The sequence below is a fragment of the Bos taurus genome, chromosome 4 (genome assembly GCF_002263795.3).
Source record: "Bos taurus isolate L1 Dominette 01449 registration number 42190680 breed Hereford chromosome 4, ARS-UCD2.0, whole genome shotgun sequence".
Lineage (NCBI taxonomy): Eukaryota > Metazoa > Chordata > Mammalia > Artiodactyla > Bovidae > Bos > Bos taurus.
Genome location: NC_037331.1, coordinates 53,469,404 through 53,489,483, shown reverse-complemented (window position 1 = coordinate 53,489,483; position 20,080 = coordinate 53,469,404). Strand labels below are relative to the sequence as shown.

Sequence of the window (20,080 nt, the reverse complement as noted above, 5' to 3'; positions counted from 1 at the left end):
TCATCCAGCACATTTCATCTGACATTTTGCATGATATACTCTGCATATAAGTTAAATAAACAGGGTGACAATATATAGCCTTGACATACCCCTTTCCCAATTTTGAACCAGGCCTTTGTTCCATGTCTGGTTCTATGTGTTGCTTCTTGACCTGCAATCAGGTTTCTCAGGAGGCAGTTAAGGTCTTCTGGTATTCCCATCTCTTTATGAATTTTCCAGTTTGTTGTGATCCACACAGTCAAAGGCTTTAGAGTAGTCAATAAAGCAGAAGTAGATGTTTTTCTGAAACTCTAGTTCTTGCTTTTTCTATTATCCAACAGATGTTGGCAATTTGATCTCCGGTTCCTCTGCCTTTTCTAAATCAACCTTGAACATCTGGAAGTTCGTGGTTCACATACTGTTGAAGCCTGGCTTGGAGAATTTTGAGCATTACTTTACTAGCGTGTGAGATGAGTGCAATTGTATGGTAGTTTGAGCATTCTTTCACATTGCCTTACTTTGGGATTGGAATGAAAACTGACCTTTTCCGGTCCTTGGCCACTGCTGAGTTTTCCAAATTTACTGGCCTACTGAGTGGGCTTCCCATTGTAGCTCAGTTGGTAAACAATCTGCCTGCTAGACAGGAGACCTGGGTTCAATCCCTTGGCCGGTAAGATTCCCTGGAGAAGGAAATGACATCCCACTCCATTATTCTTGCCTGGAAAATCCAATGGACAGAGGAGCCTGGCAGGCTACAGTCCATGGGGTCACAAGAGTCCAACACGACTTAGTGACTGAACCAACAACCAACCAATATCAAGTGTAACACTTTCACAGCATCATCTTTTAGGATTTGAAAAAGCTCAACTGGAATTCCATCACCTCCACTAGCATCATTCGTAGTGATGCTTCCTAAAGCCCACTTGCTTTCGCATTCTGGGATGTCTGGCTCAAGGTGAGTGATCACACCATCATAGTTATCTGGGTAATGTAGATATTTTTTGTACAGTTCTTCTGTGTATTCTTGCCACCTCTTCTTAATATCTTCTGCTTCTGTTAGGTCCGTACCATTTCTGTCCTTTATTGTGCCCATCTGTGCATGAAATGTTCCCTTGGTATCTCTAATTTTCTTGAAGAGATCTCTAGTCTTTCCCATTCTATTGTTTTCCTCTATTTCTTTTTATTGATCCCTGAAGAAGGCTTTCTTATCTCTCCTTGCTATTCTTTGGAACTCTGCAATCAGATGGGTATGTATTTTCAGAGTACCTCACTCCACCCTAAACTCCTTCAGGGGTTGTTGAAGTTCAATGGCAATAGCAGCACAGGCTTCAGTCTCCATAGAGGCAGATGGCAAATGCCATTGTTGTTGAATCCTTGGCAATGCTCTTGGTAATTGCCAATTAGTAATTGATGCTACTCCTGATGCAGGTTTTTATATTAGATCAGAGTCCTCCATCTTAGGATTTTTGACTTGTATTGTGCCTTACCAGAGAGCCTTATCATATTTGTTGTTCAGTTACTAAGTTGTGTCCTCATGAACTGTAGCATGCCAGGTACCTCTGTCCTTGACAGTCTCCTAGTGTTTGCTCAGATTCATATCCACTGAGTCAGTGATGCTATCTAACCATTGTGTCCTCTCCCTTATCACATGAGGAGGACTAAACGCACCCAGTAGCAGACTGGGTCTAGGACCTATGCCAGAAAGCACTTCTGCACCTATCTAGATATCTCAATGTGTATGTTAAGTTGAAACCTAAGAGTATTGCATGCTTCGTAATGGGATGTCTTCTGATATGCTTTGTGGTCCTTCAAAGCTGCAATCAGTATGTAAAGACTGGATGAATCTGAAAATTTCAGATATTTGGAATTTTCAGTATATGCTTTTTTAGGTGCCATCCACCCTAATTTTACTTTTGTATATGCTGCCTAATGTTTGTAAATGCTAACTTGGCTAAGTGTTTTTGATATGTTATTTGAAAAGATAATATTTGATATGTTCTATCCCTTTGTGATAGAAAATCAGGTGATTTTAAAGTGATTACTTCTAAAAACAAATAATAGTTTTAAAAATCTTTCCCTATAAGCCTCATGGTGAAATACTAGCAAGGTCAATAAAATGTTTAATTAATGGTATGACTTTTGAAGTGAGGTGTAACTACCTGATACTTCCTAACTTACTATTGTTTTGAGAATTTTGAGAAAAAACTTCTATTTGTTGAAACATAACATGATAACAGTAGGACTTTTCAAACTTCTGCTTGCCCACTAATTGATCTTAAAATAAAACACACAAAGGAAATCCCTTTGTACCTAAACGTATTCCATGTATATGTATATATGTGTGTGTGTGTGTGTGAGTCGCTCAGTCACGTCCGACTCTTGGCGACCCCATGACTGTAGCCTACCAGGCTCCTTTGTCCGTGGGATTCTCCAGGCAAGGATACTGGAGTGGGTTGCCATGGCCTTAGGTAAAATAGATTTTTGGATTGTGCTATCTTTTTATTAATGTGTTTTCAGGCATACAGAAAGCACTGTTTAGGCTATTTATTCTCTGTAAAATATTAACATATTTATGTATATGTTTACTATACAATTATAACTGGAGAAAGAAATGGCAACCCACTGCAGTATTCTTGCTTGGAGAATCCCTATGGACAGAGGAGCCTAGGAAGCTACAGTCCATGGGGTTGCAAGAGTCGGATACAACTGAGCGATTAGCACACACACACATAGAATTATAAATCCTTATAAGCAGAGGTCACTTTATCAGTTAAATCAAATGATGGAAAATACCTATTGAGTCAGAGAACAAAGGAGACCACAGCAACCAGAGGCCCCGTCTTCACTATGGGATTATATAGGTGGACAATATGTTCTTTTAATAAATGAAGCTTGCAGACAGCAATCCATAATGAAACCTGCTAACTTAAACTGAAAATAGTCTATTCTCAAATGTATGGGTGATGGGCTCCTCTTATCCAGGTAAGTTAAGTAAAAACTATGATATTCAAAGGCTGGCATGAAGTGAAGCCAAATTTGTCATCCATTTGAGGATAAAAACATGATGCAACAAAAGCTCCACTTGGAGGGGATGTAATAAAGATTTGTATTATTCTTTGGTGTACTCCCTGGGGACTTTTCTGTAATACATGAAGATATTAAAAAGAAAATGTAGATCACTTTTGCTAATGGTCTTTATTTTTTAAATTTATTTCTCTGTACATTTATTTGAAATCTGCTTATTTACAAGAAGGTTTGGGGTTGACTTATAAGGGAGGAAAGTATCTGGTAACACAGAATAAAAAATAAAAGCCAACTAATAAATCAGAATCAAATGGGGTGTGGGTTAAGTAGGGGAGAGTGAGGAGGCAGAGATCAGTAGGGTGGAACTGGGAAGACAAACCCTTCCAGGTCCATGAGATCTATCATCTCCTCTCATTTTGGCAGTGAACATCCTACTGCCCAGGGGGATGCAGTAATTTTCTCAAGCTCAGAGAACCAGGAAATACTGGCTCCAAAATTCAAACCTTAGTGGGTCTTGTTTGTCAAAGCGTACACACTTCCCACTATTGTTGTTGCTAGTATCTTGTTGAAGAAAATACTTGTGTACAAATTGCTCCTGATATTAAGGTGACTGACTGGTCCCAGTTTGCCTGGGACTGTCCTAGTTCTAAAACCATTAGTTCTGCCTTCCAGCACCTCCTTCAGTCCTGAGCAAGCTGGGATGGTTGGTCACCCTGCTGGATTTCCTTCTAGCCATGGTAAAGGTGGAATTTGACAGAGTTGTATCACTGTGCTAGAGTGGTGGAGTAAGGCTGGGATACTTTGCCTACAGAATCACAGCATGCAGATTATCCCTCAGTGATAACTGGCTCCCACCTTATAAAGTTGAGCAGTTGCTTTCTAAGATCCAGCAGAGTCTATGTATTCAGCAGTGGTCTTTCCACTACTATTAGATTGTTTTGCTTCTTTTTCGCTAGTGAAGTATGATGTCTTTTGGATCTTTGGGGCTAGGGACAGTTTATGTATATTATATGTAGATGTACTTTACGTAGTTGTTCATAGGCATTGGTAGAAGCTATGTTTTATCATGAGTCGCAGCATTAATCCCATGGCTAAATTCAAGTTTATTTCTTATGTAACAGCATGAGATGAGCATTCCAGGTCAGTAAGAGGCTCTCCTCTGCTGCCATGCAGATTCTTGCTGTTTGGTTTCTCCAATATCCTTTAAGGTATTTCCCTCAGCCGTGGTCAAAGCTGGGTTGCTGCCAAGTGCAAGGAAAAAGAAGCATAAGGAGGACATACCCAAGTTGTAAGGTCTAGGCCTAGAAGTGACAGAAATAAATTCTTCTCTTCAGCCCTTCAGAGCAAACACGGTCACGTGGCTGAAACAAACTGCAAGGAATGCTGGGAAATGGGTTAGCGCCATAGCCGGGAAAGATGGGGAGGATGGATCCGGGAAACAGCTAGCAGTCACCCTCTTCCAGACTATACTTAAAGATGTTCAAGTACTTCCTAAATGTTCTTTGTGCAATGGAGAAAAGTGCTCAATTCTCCAGACTTCTAAAAGTTGTATTCTTTTGTTTGGGGAAGAAGTACCTCCAACCCCTGACATTTGATGATTTATTTTGCAATAATTAAAAAGGAATCACTGTTAAAATTGCTACTCTATATGAGAGCATCAAAGAACAATCCCCTCTATCCTGTGATATCCCAGTCACATAAGCACAGGATTTAATTGGGACTCTTAAATGGTCAAGATTCTAAAAAAAATTGTAATTCCAAAATATATCTCAATATGTTAGTATACACATTAAGTAAAATGAAGATGGAAAAGATGTGATGGAAAAGTTTAGAAGCTTGAGAGAGAAATAAATTTCAGAAGGCCTTTGGAGGGGAACTAAGGGAACAGAAATTGCCAGGAGCTTCCAGACTGTGTGTTAGAATGCTGGGTCTGTACACTGAGAAAAGTTTGTTTCATGCTGATTCAAGTTGTCTAATAGCACATTTATTTTAGTTGATTTTAGCCTAAATTTACATTAAAACAATAAGTATCAATAATATAGTTTAGTCCTATTAGTGCATATTGAAATGAATAACTTTTAAACCTATTATTGTATGTAGATGTATATTTTATGTATATTTAATAAAATGCTATTTTGTTATAAGTATATATAAAGTCTACATGTGTGTGTGTGTGTGTTGGGGGGTGGGTGGGTGGGTGTCTCTTTGTCTGTCTCATAGTTACCAAGGAGTAGCATAGTACTGGGCACCCAACAAAAGCTTTGTAACTATCCCTAGGAAGAGTAAATTCGGTTTATACCAAGTCAGTTTCCCCCTTCCACATTCTATTCTCCGTTTTCTATTTTGATCATTTTGTTACTGACAATTTTAAATCCTAAGCGTTTAATTCAGGTGGTTTTTTTTTTTTTTTGGATATGTGCAACAGCCATTTAAACTGACTAAATGGCATGAGAATTCTTTTGTAATTTTATTAAATCTGACTTGTGTAAAGAGACCAGCAACTGAAGATGACTTGCACATGCTAATAGATTATATGTTATAGCAGAACGTTGCTTTATATTGCTCCTCCAGCAGCTGCAGTCTCAAGTATAGTTATTACTAGCTCCAGTATCACCCAGTTTTTTTTTAAATTATCAAAAGAAGTTCATGCTATTGACTCATTACTCCCATACTTATTATTCTTATTGAAAATCACTAGATCTAATTCTATCGGTTTCCTTCCTGATTGAAAATATTTGAACCTAGAAAGCATAGTATTTCTTAAGACATTTATAACTATTCATCATGGATGTTAAAATTACAATCATGCTGCATTGTGTGAGAAATGATTTTTTAAAAAATCTTTACACATATGGTAAGCAGGTGACCAATGCTATCCAGGTTTGGAGATGCTGAATGTTCAAATAACTGGTATTTGAAATTTTGATGTGTATTGCATTCGTTACCGAATCTCAAGAATACATTTTTTTTTTTTTGCTCATATAGAGTAAGTTTAAAATGGGGTCTTTTGTGGAAGCACCCATCCTGTTTAGAATGATATAACAGATGCTGAATGTTCACATATCAAACAAAATGCCAGCTTTCTGTAGAAAAGAGGTGTCAAAAAGTTTCTTTGTACCTTTAACGCATGTGATTATGTAGTACAAAATGCAGAGTTTGTAAAATTTCTTGAATATACAGGCAAAAAAATGAATAATTGAAAACAACTCATAAGTTCTACAGTCTATTGTCCCTTTATAACGCAGGCGGAAGATAGCAGTGCACTCCCAATAGAGCTGAATTTGCACAAGTTCCACCTCTGAAAATGCCAGATGGTCTAGGGTCTACTTTTGAGAGCTGTCACATATGTAAAGATTTGAAAAAAGAAAGACAGCTGAATGAGAGCAGTGGATCATTAAAGGGAGAGCGACGGTCCCTAGGCATCACTTGTGTTTTAAGAAGCATTGTGTCGTTCCCATATTAGTGTGCTTTTTTTTTTTTTTAAAGCCATACACAACTTTTACACAGTAAGGGAAAAAAATCTATTTAAAGCTAAGTAGTTATGGTTTAATCAGTCAGACGCTTTTGTTCTGTATTCAAGAATGCAATCATGTTTCTGATTTGGTTTTAGTTGTACATTTACTGTAAGATTTAAGTCACATCTCTGAAAAAGCATCAGTGAAGTTGAATGTCTGTTAATATAACTCATATATCTAGGTTTTATCCAATTTTGATTTGCTTATATTTGCTTGCATCTGACAAAATCACAATGTTAAGAAATTGGAGTAAAAAAGGAATACTTGGTTATTGACCATAATACAAACTATACTAAAAATTAGGTGGCAGTGAAACAAAAATGAATGTACCATCATTTACCTGCCAACAGAAATAGATACAATTTTGAGGACTGAAATGTAGATAAATCATTAAGAATATGTTTGAATGTCACTCTGACCATATACAGTAATTTGCAAATAGTCAATTTTGATGGTAGGAATAGGTCAGATCTGTCGGTTTTAGAATTTGGTGGCAAGACCTGATTATCTTTTACCACCTTTATTTTTATTTATAGGGAATGCTTGTTACATAATAATTATAAATTGATTTTGGATTATGGAATATGACAGGGCATTTTTTTATTGATAAGTCTGCACAGCATTGGTCAATAACATTTCAACTTAACCCAGCTCTCAATTGCTTGAATTATTCTTTTCAGAGAAGAAGTGGTCCAAAACATTCCATTTATTTGGTGAGATTACTGGAAAGAGCTTTGAAAAGAACACCAAATTAGGTTTAACTATCTTCTTTGGCATCCCGTTAAATACATATGCATAACTGGTTCTATGTTCAATAGCAGTCATTAGGATGTCATTCTAGTTGATACAAGAAGTTACAGGAGCAGCAAATTAATCTCTAGATCAAATGATTGCACACCCATAAGAAATAGATCTCCTTTTGCACAAGCCTTGATTGTCAATTTTAGCCTTGAGAAGGACATATATAGTTGCTAAGCAGAGAAGTAACCATTTTCTTCTTTTTTTCTTTGCATCAGAAATTAGGAGGAAAACAAAACATTTTGATAAATTTTACAGCCATTACTCTGTGCTATTCCCAAGTATTAAATGTTTAGATAATTATTCTCCTTTGTCACTAAAAAACTGATTAAGAGTTCATATATTAGTTTTATAAATTGGGTATTAACATTAATAAACTTGGTATGAAAGGATGCTTTTGTTAAGTAAAAGAATAATAATAAACTTTTTTCTTACAATGTGTACATTCATGAGGAATAAAGTAGTCTGGTATGCTAAGATATTTTTCCTCAAGAGACATAGCATATGTGAACAAGAATGGAAGTAAACAATGTGTGCTAAAGACCTGTCTAATTTGTCAAAACTATTTATGAAGTCTTAGGTAGTCCCAAGATAACAGATAATTAGTCCATTTTCACCATCATCAGTTCTGTGTGTACCTGTTACAGTGTTGTGTGCTATACTTATTTCTAAGTCGAAGACCTCCTAGTATTCAGATTTAATTAACATTTCATAACTGTTCATAATCTTAAACAGAAAAGACTAATTAAAACAGCTGCTTTGTATTTTGAAATTCCAGGAAATGATAAAATAGTACAATTTGACACCAAATGGTTTTTGCTGTTGCTGTTTTTTTGCTGAAATTCTATGATTGATAACTCTGCATAGGACCTATACCAGCAAGATAAATGTTGATTTTAAGAATTCATTACTTAACCAATGTAAATAGATAACATTTGGTGGGGAGATCAGGACTCTGAGCTTCAAAAACCAGAATCCATTTTAGCTAATTTAAATAGAAAATATTTATCAGTTGCATATAGACTCTCCCAGGAATTTTACAGCCAAGGATCACGCCCACCAAATTGGTGCTTTCCTAATGAAAAAACTTACTACTACTGCATGCTTTGCCCACTGATCTGCTAGGAAGTGGACACCAGACACTGCACCCACTGCCAAGATCTACACATGCCTTCTTTACTGTCTCTGCTGAGAGGCTCTACCACCCGGGTGTGGCTGCCATCTTGCATCCATACTTCTGCATGTGAGTTGCGCTTCTGCTTGGTAGAATGTAAGTTACATACGTGCCTTCTAACTCGAGGACTATAGGGATGAGTCAGAGGAAGTTATCAAAATCCATGAGGATCTTTAGAAATGCTGGGCAGCATAGATGATCACTCGTCACTATGCTTGTTTTGTGATTTGTTGTCCAAAGAAATTAGTTTTCCATTTTTAGTGTCATGCCAATAAAATATTTTTATATTTTTCTTTTAAATTCTTCATTTATAAACATTGAAAACATCTGAAATGTCTTTGTATCAGAGACAGATGCATTTGCATACACAAGTATTTTGGTGACTTGCTCTCCTGTTCCATTGGTTTATGTCTGTGTCTGGACCAATGCCATACTGTCTCAGTCCGTGTGTGCGTGTGTATTCAGTCGTATCTGACTCTGCGACCCCAAGGACTGTAGCCCACCAGGATCCTCTGTCCATGGGATTCGCCAGGCCAGAATACTGGAGTGGGTTGCCATTTCCTCCTCCAGTGGATCTTCCTGACCCAGGGATTGAACTCACCGTTCCTGCATTGGCAGGCCCTCTGCTGAGCCACTGGGAAAGCCCCGTCACTGGTGGTCCAGTGGTTAAGACTCCAAGACTTTCACAGCGGGTGTGCGTTCAATCCCTGATTGGGGAACCAAGAATCCCACATGCTGTGTGGCTGAAAAAGAAAAAAAAAGATTTGAGTGATATATATGAACCATTTATATGATTTGGGCTTCCCTGGTGGCTCAGATGGCCTGCAATGCGGGAGACGCGGGTTCGATCCCTGGGTAGGGAAGATCCCCTGGGGAAGAAAATGGCAACCCACTCTAGTACTCTTGCCTGGAAAATTCCATGGACGGAGGAGCCTGGTAGGCTACAGTCCATGGGGTCGCAAAGTGTCGGACGTGACTGAGCAACTTCACTTTCACTTTTTACTTTAGTTACTGTAGTTTCAAGGTAAGACTTTATCTAAGTCAAATCCCACAATCCTGTTTTTCTTCCTTAAAATTTCCTTAGTGATTCTTGACTGCTCTTACTTATAAAATTTTTGATCTGTTTGTCAGGTTCCACAAATAAGCCTTTTAGAATTTTTATGGGAATTGCATTACATAAATTGGGGATAATTACCATATTACCAGAATTAACATACTTATAATCTTTTCATTTGTTAGTTGTTTTTTTTTTTTTAATGTCAGTTATGTTTGGTCAGTTTTGCCATAGAGTCTCTCCCCGCTTTTTCCTAGCTTAATTCCTAGATACTTATAGGCTTTTTTTGTTTGTTTGTTTGTTTGTTGTTGGCTTGTTTTCTTTTGTTGTTTCTGTAAAGAGTTCACTTCTTGCATCTTTGCTAGTTGCTTGCTGTTGCCTTATAGAACTTCACTGAATTTAATATAGTTTATCATGTATACATCTTACTAAATTCTTAGTTTTTCAGACTGTATAGTCTCTTAGATTTCTCCTGGAATATTCAATTATGTATCCATCTCAAAAATGTTTCTTCTTTCCAGGATTCAGACATGTGTTTTCTTTTCAGTGTTCATTGCTTTTGCCAGCGTAGTGTCGCGTAAGATGGTAAAGGTAGGCATTCTTTCCTTGGTCCTGACCAAATGGGAGCACTTCTGCAGCACTGACTGTAAATTTTGATAAATGTGTTCTATCAGATTAAGGAAGTTCTCTTCTATTCCAAAGTTTCCATAAATGGTTTATTTTAAAATTAAAAATATATATATGGAAAAGATTTTCTTCAGAATTTAAAGTGGAATTAAAAAGAAAACAATATAACACACTGTCTTATCCAGCTTTGATGCTTGAATTCATTGTTCCTTTCCTTTCATCTCAAAAGGCAGTTGAGTAGTTGATCATAATCAGGGATACTCAGATAATACTGCAGTGTCTGTAGCACCCAAAGTAGGACCTGGGACTTAGCTGTTGAATGAGTTTTGAATTACCTTTTGCAGATTTCCAACTTAAATTTACTTAAAGAAAAAAGAAGCACCGTTTTTTCCTCTTCTTTTTGTGTCCCTTATGTAAAGCTACTCTTGATGAACCCTTTCCATTTCTCTTTTCCTAATTATGCTTTCTCTGTATTCATTTGCGTGTCCCTCCCCCACCCCCCGTTAGGATCATGGATGAAACCCAAGAAAGTCTGTTACTGATTGGATTTTGATTATTTTCAAATACTCATTTTTTAAACTGGATAAATATTTCCTGTTTTTCTTTTTTTCACTTAGCCCAACCTCAGCGCTTGCCTCAGCTTCAAACTGCAGCACAGGAAAGTGAGGAGGAAATAAGCAAGATAAAGAATGGCCACCCAAGTCTGAGCAATGGCAATGGAATCCACCACGGGGCCAAACACGTATCTGCAGAGAATCGAAGACTTTCAGCACCCGTTTCTCAAAAAATGCATAGAAAAATTCACTCCAGCTTGTCTGTAAACAGTGACATCAGTAAGAAGAGTAAAGTAAATGCTGTCTTTTCCCAAAAGACAGGCTCTTCACCGGAAGGTAAGTGTGATGCATATGCATGTTTTACTTGACCAGATGTAAACTCATATTCACTAAGAATTATTTAATCAAGCAAATGTATGAAGAATGTTACTTTGACTCCAAACAGGAATTTTGGTAAAATGCAACTTCCCCAAAGGAAAGCCCAGGCTATAACGGAAGCATTGGCAGCTGACATCCTGCTTTAATCTGGAGTGAACAGTCATAACTTTAAATATAGCTGCTATACTTCTTTTTAAACCACATTTAAAAATATGAATACCATGTTTTGGTGGAATATGATTGTATGTATTTTTTCAGTCCCTGATTCAGTATGTAAATCTCTGATTCTGAGATACCTGCTTGTATTTTTCAGTTTTTAAATAGGCAAAACTAAAGCAAAAATTTGGTAATTTTCATGCTCTTGACAGAGAAAGGGCTAGGTGAACTCTTGCTTGACTGGCTAGCATCTTCCAGTTGCCAGTGCTGTCAAAGGCAGTGCCCCTCGCCCAGCTCTGCCTTGTTCCAAGCTCATGGTGGTCTGGCCTCTAGATCCTCCCTTAGAGGCACTGAGCAGTGTTCTCTGACCTCTCAAGAATTAGCAATTACCTCATTAATGAAATACTATGAAGCAGGAAAAGTTTTCCTTTATTATAACACAAGCCCATCTGATGGCATTGGGTTTATAACCTACAAACTCCTTTTATAAAAATGACTTGTGAATTTATGTTAAAAAGTCACTTTCCCTCAAGTTCAAGGTCCCATATTTCTCTCAGCATATATGCATGTTCCTCTGCTCTTTCTCTTCTCCTTTTAGCAGTTCATTGGTATCAAAAACTCAAATCTTATACACACACACACACACACACACACACACAAACGTGTGTGTGTGTATATATATATTTTACATATATATAATACAAATATTTTCCTTATTCACTTTTCTATTTAAATTATCATGAAATTTTAAATAAAGGAAATTCTGGGGATGCTTCTGTGAAGTTGGCCATGCTTATTCATCGAGATAAATTGAGTTGTAAATAGGAAATTGTATCGAGAGTTACTAGTCATGAGTGGGAGAAAGGATATTACATTTTGGCTACAGGTGTCTCAAACTCAACTGAGGTAAAGTGTTAGGTTGATCAAATGATATGATAATAAATGGTCTGCATAGTTCCAGGTCAGTGACACTACTTTCCAAACTAATTAGATTGAAAAGGACATGATTGACACTTTAAAATGAGTTTGACATGTAAGCTGCATGGTCATCTCTGAAGCATAGGTAGGCTGTTAACTAAACTGGCTCTCTAAGGAGTTGGGAAGGCAATGCAATTTTCTTTAGAGGATCTTTGCTTCTAGGTGATTGGGTGAAATAATTGAATGCAATTGAAATCTACTTGTTTTATACATTTGACTTTTCCTATTGTGCTCCTAACCTCTAATTTTCCATCTGATATTTACTGATTTTAAAGAATGGTAATATTTGCATGGCAGTCCAACTTGAAATAGCTTATGGAGTTTTACATATTTTTGCCTATTTTTTAATACCATCTCTGAATTTATTTCTAATGGAAGAATGCAGCTTTGTAACTAACATATGAAGAAAGAGGAAAACCAATAGTACATAGTGAAGTGAAGTGAAGTCGCTCAGTCATGTCCAGCTCTTTGCGACCCCATGGACTGCAGCCTCCCAGGCTCCTCCATCCATGGGGTTTTCCAGGCAAGAGTGGGTTGCCATTTCCTTCTCCAGGGAATAGTACATAAATGAAGTAAAATTCTGCCCTCCCTCCCTCTCTCTTCCTGCTTTTCCCCTCTCATGTTCCTCTTCCCCCCTCACCCACCCATCCTTATGGCTGCTGTGGATAAGGGTGGATAAAGGTGTGGATAAGGGAAGTTCCTTGTAATCCTTCTCTTATCACAAAATCTGTTCCATATTGGATTAGGGGAATGAGGAACAGCAAACACCAATGGAATTGTCTAAGTATATTTTACTATGTCCTGCCCACTTATTTCACTGCTTTGCTATACAATTTAACCTGATAGTACCTTTCTTTGTGATTACTTGAATTAAGATGAAAATTCCATTGTCCTATTTCATATTTTCTCAAAGATAGACATTGTCCTGCTTTTTGCTGCTATTTAAGGTTATACCTTCAAATTTTGTTGTTTCTTCTGGCCTTCAGTTTTAAAGGTAAGTTTGTTCTCTGGGACTTTTCTTTTTTTTTTAAAGAAAATGCTTTGGTTAGAAACTGAAAAAGAAGTTAGTTTCAGTTCCAAGATTCTGTGGTGCTTGCTTTATAGCAGAGCTGCTTTGTTCTCAGAGCAGGTCTTTTGGTGTATGAAATATATGAATCATGGTAAGCATAAATCTAATGTCTGTGGAATAAAACAATGGCAGAAATTTTTTTTAATTTAAAAAATCTAGTTCAGTATATTGACATATAATTGATTTACAGGGTTGTGTTAGTTTCAGGTGTATAGCAAAGAGATTCATTTAAACATATACATATTCTTTTTTACATTTTTATCTATTATAGGATATTGTAAGATATTGAGTATAGTTCTGTGTGCTATTTACCTGTTTTTATATAGTGTGCATATGTTAATCCCGATTTCCTAATTTATCCTTCCCCCACCTCCTTTCCACGTTCATAAGTTTGTTTTCAAAGTCTGTGAGTCTTTCTATTCTGTAAATAAAGTTAATTTCTATCATTTTCTGAGCTTCCACATAATAAACAGTATCATGATATTTGTCTTTCTGACTGACTTCACATAGTATGAGAATCTCTAGGTCCATTTATGTTTCTGTGAATACCATAATTTCATTCTTTTTATAGCATTATTTATTTTTTATTGTTGAGTAATAGTCCTTTGTATATATGTACAGCATCATCTTTATCCATTCATCTGTCAATAGACACTGAGGTTGCTTCCAAGTCTGGGCTACTGTAAAGAGTTTCTTTAAACAGTGACAGCATTTGGATTTCTGGAGGCCTATATGTGAGACCAGTAGGTCTTGAAGAGGCCTGATTTGTGATACTATTAAAAATGGATAGAAATTTAAAAAAAATTTTAAGTTTACATTGTTAATGCCTATTCTTACAGCAAAATGAGCAAACAAGTAGCAAAATGGTATTTGCTGAAAACCACAAAAATACTTAACCTTGCCTGGTCTGGCAATCTGTTTTTTTTCTGGATAAACAGTGTTTGTGGTTATGATTTTTGTATTGCACATAAACAACAGTGATAACCAGAGAGGCATTTTTCTGGTTCAGATGATGAAATTAAATGTATAGCTATTTCATAGTGTTTCATTAAGGGCTGCTTTGACGACAGTTTGGGAAACACTGCTATGATGTGAGCCCATTGCTTATACAGAGGTAAGGATTGACTCAGCCTCACAATTGCATCAGTGAGTTGGTGACATCTTTTCATATGTCTTTAATGTGGATTATTTAAGGCTTCAGGACAAATAGACATGGGTTCCATCAGAGTTCTCTTTTTAAGCTATGTTGATTCAGTTACGAAGATTTGTACCATAGATTATTCTAATCTACGTAACTTTTCTACCTGCTTCATGCACATGAAGTCATTTAATCCTCCCAACAGCACTGTAATTCTATGAACTGTATGTAATTATCTAGTTATAAATGAGGACACTAAGTGAATGCACCAAACTCAATTAGTGCATGAGAGAAATGAGATTCACACCTAGATCATTCTGGCTCCATGGTCTAGCCTCGACACCACTGTGTTAGGTTGCCTTAAAGTTCTCTGAAGAAAGGTAATTTACTGGCCTTTCCAGCATCACATGGGATGTTGATATCATCCCAGCTGTGGGTCAGGCAAGGATCTTGTGATTAGTATACATTTGCCTCCTTTAAACTCTTCCAACTAAAATTTTAAAAGCAATTTTCATACCTATGTTCTGTGTCCATTTTCCTTCCCTGCTAGACTGTAAGTTCCTGAAGAAGCTTGACTGGGTCTGAGTCGAAATGTTTTTCTTAAATTTACAGTCATGCCCAGTACAATAGCTTCATTGTTAATAAGTGATGCAATGTTTTATTCCAAACCACCTCCATGAAACTAGCACTGGAAAGTAAAATATGTGCTCATACTCATTTAAAATATGTTCTTTTAAGAAGTTCCTTTTATGCAATAGAGGAAAAAAAAATACCCATGTGGGGAAATACTGTATATTTTATTTGAATATTATTAAATTAGTAGATTCCTACTTGTTTGTATAATTAAATATTCATACATACATTACTTCAATTTCTTGATTGCATCACCCAGGTAGAGATTTTTTAAGACATGTTTAAGATTCTTGACCTTTGAAATAATTATAGTATAATTTAGTATCATATAATATTCAAATTGCTAAGAGCTTTCATTAGACTCTAATATGATTTTTTCCTTATAGGAATAGTAAATCCTAACACATGTGTGCCAATGATGCTATTATGATTTTGTAAAAACTAAGTTTCAACAAAGATACTTTGAGGAGATTTTATACTTTTTAGTGATATTTGCTATTTAACATATTTCATAGTGGGCTTCTCTTGTGGCTCAAATGGTTAAAAAAAAAAAAGAGAGAGAGAAATCTGCCTGCAGTGTAGGAAACCCAGGTTCAATCCCTGGTTTGGGAAGATTCCCCTGGAGAAGGACATGGCAACCCACTCCAGTACGTTGCCTGGAAAATACCACAGACAAAGGAGCCTGGCAGGCTACTGTCCATAGGGTTACAAAGAGTTGGATGTGACGAACACTTTTCACTTTCATCCTGAAACATAGATTAAGTACTTACAGAGAAATTGCATATCTAGTCCCAGCAGTTCATTGAGTATAACTGTTGAACAAGAGTCAGGAGCATCATATGCATGGCAGTACTGAGGATCAGTCTTGTTTTAAATCAGAGAGGCCACATAGCCTAGTGGTCAGAGCACAAACTCTAGAGCCAGTCTGCTCAGTTCAAACATTGGCTTTACTAGTGGCCCATGATGTGTCCTTGAGTAGGTCACTTAACCTCTTTGTACCTCAGTGGCTTACTATAAAATAGGGATAAAATTAGTCACCTATATCATAGGATGGTTGGAAGAGTGTTTGAGTTGATACTGCATTCAGTTTGAGTTATAACAGAGCCTGGCCTGGATGAAGTACTTGGATGCTGTTATCATCATTGTCATGAAGGAGCACACAGGGAAGGAAGGGTCAGCAGTGTCAGCTTTCTAGACAAGGTAATGCCTGGATGGAGACCTGAAGGTTAACAGAAGGAAAGGGAGTTGAAAGAGGCATTCAAAAAGACTGAAGGGGGCCTGTGAAATAAGGTGTTTTGTTCAGAGAACCATCAAGTACTTTGCTGCTGAGGAGTCAAATTAGGAGAGGTGAGACTGGAAGGGATCAGTCCATAGGCAGCCTGGGAAGCCCTGTTGTGCTAATGTAGCCAGATACTTATGATTTCTCTAAAGGGTATCATTTTATGCCCATTGCATATTTTTTTGAAACATTATATTTCTTTTCTCTCCATGATACAGAAATTCCATAGTTGCAATTATGTAAACCCAGAATACTGCTATATAGTAAGCATCTGTACTTTGATCACCTTTATGATCTTTTTGTATTTTAGTAATGAACTATTACCATAGATAAAATGAGGAATTAGTTATAGACTTGGTGAATTGGGAATGCTAAGAAGTTCTTCAGGAAAGCTTTGGACATATATGGATGGACTTCAGCCCAGTCCTCTCCCATTTTACTGGTACCCTCTGCTTGTCTTTAAACTAGCCTCTTGACTTCTTACCTTTATGACTTTTCTCGGTCTTGTGTTTAGATTTTTCTTTCTCCCCTTTGCAGTGTATCTCCCCCTGCATCAGATCATGAGTAGGAGGAGGATAGCCATGACTCTGAGAGGCAGTCTGGGTGGGGCACACAGGCTTCAAAGGAGATGTACACAATTGAGCAGGTCAGTTTGAAAAGCCCACTAGGTGATTCAAATAGGTTCCACCCCCTCCTTCCTTGAGAATCACTGGTAAAAATATCTTTCCTTGACCTCACCACTTCCTCTTCTCTCCTTGCACTTGAAATTGTGCCTTCAACTGCAAGCACACACATTTAACGACATAGCTGACTGACTTTGCCACTTTTCCTTATATTTCTTATAACTTACTTCGCCTTCATGACCTCTCCATATTTTTTTCAGAACTCAAGCATCATCTCCTGATGCCCCAATTTTGGGCTGATTACTCTTCTTTTGGGTCCCCACAGTGTCTTCCAAATACAAAATGAGACTGGAGTTTAACTCTTTCTGCAGTAAAATGTAATCTTACTGAAGGCAAAGACTTGGTTTTATCCATCTTTTAGCTTCAAGCACAGAGCCTGGTATGTGACTTATCATAACTATTTAGTAAATGATGAAGCAAGTAAGGGACATAAATTGGAGAACGCAGGCACTTACTCTTCAACATTTCACAGACGTCATAGTTGATATCTCAGAAATCGCTGCAATCCTCAAGGGAGATGAAATGGGGAGATTGAAGGGAGTGCAAATATTTGAGCTAAAAGAGGCCAAAAAAAAAAAAAAAAAAAAAACTTCGAGAAGTACTAGTACTTTAGTGGAAGGATAATAATAGGACTTCATGATCTGACTATAACATTATAATCTGAGCCTCCAGAAACAAATTTTCTGTGACTTTGGCAAGATATATTGCTGTGTTCCTCAAAATACTTAATGTGCTAGGATGATGTTTTGTTTTGTTTTCTCAGGCACAGTGCCTTCCATTCCATGTCAGAATAATTGTGTGGGAGAAAGGTTTAGAATTCTGCTTTCTGATGCAATATTTGCCAGTCCATTGGAAAATAGGATTTTAATAATTTTCTTTTCTCACCCAGCAAGCTAATTGAAACGGTAATACAAAGAAGAGTGTGTGAATGTGTGTATGGAGAACAGGTATGATCAGCGTTGACTATGTCAAAGTATAAATTATTCTGTACATATAAATCATTGCTTATTTACTTGAAATATTAAGTCAACTGTTCTTTAAAAAATCATCTATCAAATTATAAGTGGTGTTACTTTAGGGCTGAAGGTAAATATTTAAATACACTTCCTTTTGAGTTTAGGAAAAGCACTTTGTAATATATGATCTGTAGTAAGTTATATCCATCCATTTAATGAAAGGCAAAGATTTTACAAGGTTCTAAAGTATATAATTTGAGATTTGAAACAGAAACACCTCAAAACTTCTTTTATACTAGTTGACACCTGAAAGAAGAGATAGACAGCTATCTACTGTGTGTGGACTCCACCTATGGTTGGTTTTGTACACAAGCTTAGACCACTGCTCTAAGAATTTGAATTAGCTTAGCAATGGCACCCCACTCCAGTACTCCTGCCTGGAAAATCCCATGGACGGAGGAGCCTGGTAGGCTGCAGTCCATGGGATCGCTAGGAGTCAGACGCGACTTCACTTTCACTTTTCACTTTCATGCATTGGAGAAGGAAATGGCAACCCACTCCAGTGTTCTTGCCTGGAGAATCACAGAGACGGGTGGGCTGCCGTCTCTGGGGTCGCACAGAGTCGGACATGACTGAAGCGACTTCGCAGCAGCAGCAGCACTCACACAGGAGGTGGGTGAGGAGGAAATAAAACAATGGAGATACAGATAGAGTGGCCGGGAAGCATTGGGGTGTGGGGTAGCTGAGTGAAGAGGCTATTTAGAAACCCAGCTTAGTGGAAAGAATAATAGGCTAAGTGGACAGAAGAACTGAATAACCTAATAACCTTATTAATATATCAGGGTTTTAATTTGTTCTTTGATGGTGAGTTTAGATGATGTTTTCATTAGGTGAAACAGTAACAGCTAAGTGCAGCAGCCAGGCTTATCCTGGATTTCAGTCCATTTTCAACCTCAAGAGTCATGCCGTGTGTGGGCAGTGAAGGTTTTCTTTAGGGTTTCAGGATTGTATCGAGGAGTCCTGGCCCAGAACTAGAGTAGCAGTCACATTAATGCATTTTAATCAGGATTGTCATTCATTGTCTAGTTCAGTTAGTTCAGAAAGGGAACTGAAATTTAGGAAATCATGAAGAATAGCTGAATATAGTTTGAGGCTGACCATGAGATGAATTGTAGACCTGTTCAGTTTCAAATAATGACATACAATCCAAGAACATTTGGAAATATATAACTGGAACTTCAGAGAAGGAGTTAAAAGCAAGCACACTAATTTCTATTAGTTCTCTTAGAGGAGATATTTGAAACCATGCATCTGGATGGGATTTCTTAAGTAGAGATTTAAGAGCAAAGGTCAGATGACTGAAAACTGAGTGACTCAGGGATCACTGGAGGCCAGCCAGCTTGGTGGAATGGGAGAGTGGGTTTAGCTTGAGCACTGGGGAGACAATGCCATAGAAAGTTCAGACTTTTCTCTAAAAGTGATGTCAGAGTGTGGCTATGGCACTGATAAGATAGCCTAGGGGAGAGGTCAGAAAGCAAAAAGAAGAGGAAGATGATCTGGCCAAGAGGAGTCCACAGGAAACTGGAGAGGGTGGTGTCCTGGATACCAGGGAATAAATGCTTTGAGTCAAGGGAGAAGCTTGCACCAGCTATTGTGACACCTCAGTCGGATGAGAATTGAGATGATTCTATTGAATTTAACCGTGTGGATGTCATTTGGTGACCTAATTAAGAGCCATTTTTGTTTTTGTTTTTTTTTTTTTTGCCATTTTTGTAGAGAAGTCAGAATGATACGGGTTGTGGAATGTGATAAAACACACTAATAACAATAGCTCTAGAAAGGCCAATGTCCAAAGAGGTTTTAAGATGGAAAAGATTTCTGTTTATATTTGGATGGAAAGGATCCAGGAGAGAGGGAAAGTTTGAAGATTTAAGAAGGTAATAATGATAACTTTATTGACAAGCCAGCATATCATTTAAATAAATGATATTTAGTGTTTAGATCTAGAGTTTGCATTATAGATCTAGAGTTCGGATTATGTAAATACACATCCATTATCAATGCATGAGAACTGAGCAACCAGAG

General features: G+C 37.3%; 1 protein-coding gene across 2 annotated transcripts in view; it reads left to right on the top strand.

Moving 5' to 3' along the window:
• MDFIC (MyoD family inhibitor domain containing) overlaps window positions 1–20,080 on the top strand; it is a 98,307-nt gene that overhangs the window by 51,660 nt on the left and 26,567 nt on the right. For both annotated transcript variants that reach the window (XM_005205417.5, NM_001101102.1), the window contains 1 exon segment: window positions 10,789–11,061. In XM_005205417.5, coding sequence (XP_005205474.1) covers window positions 10,789–11,061 — 273 coding nt within the window.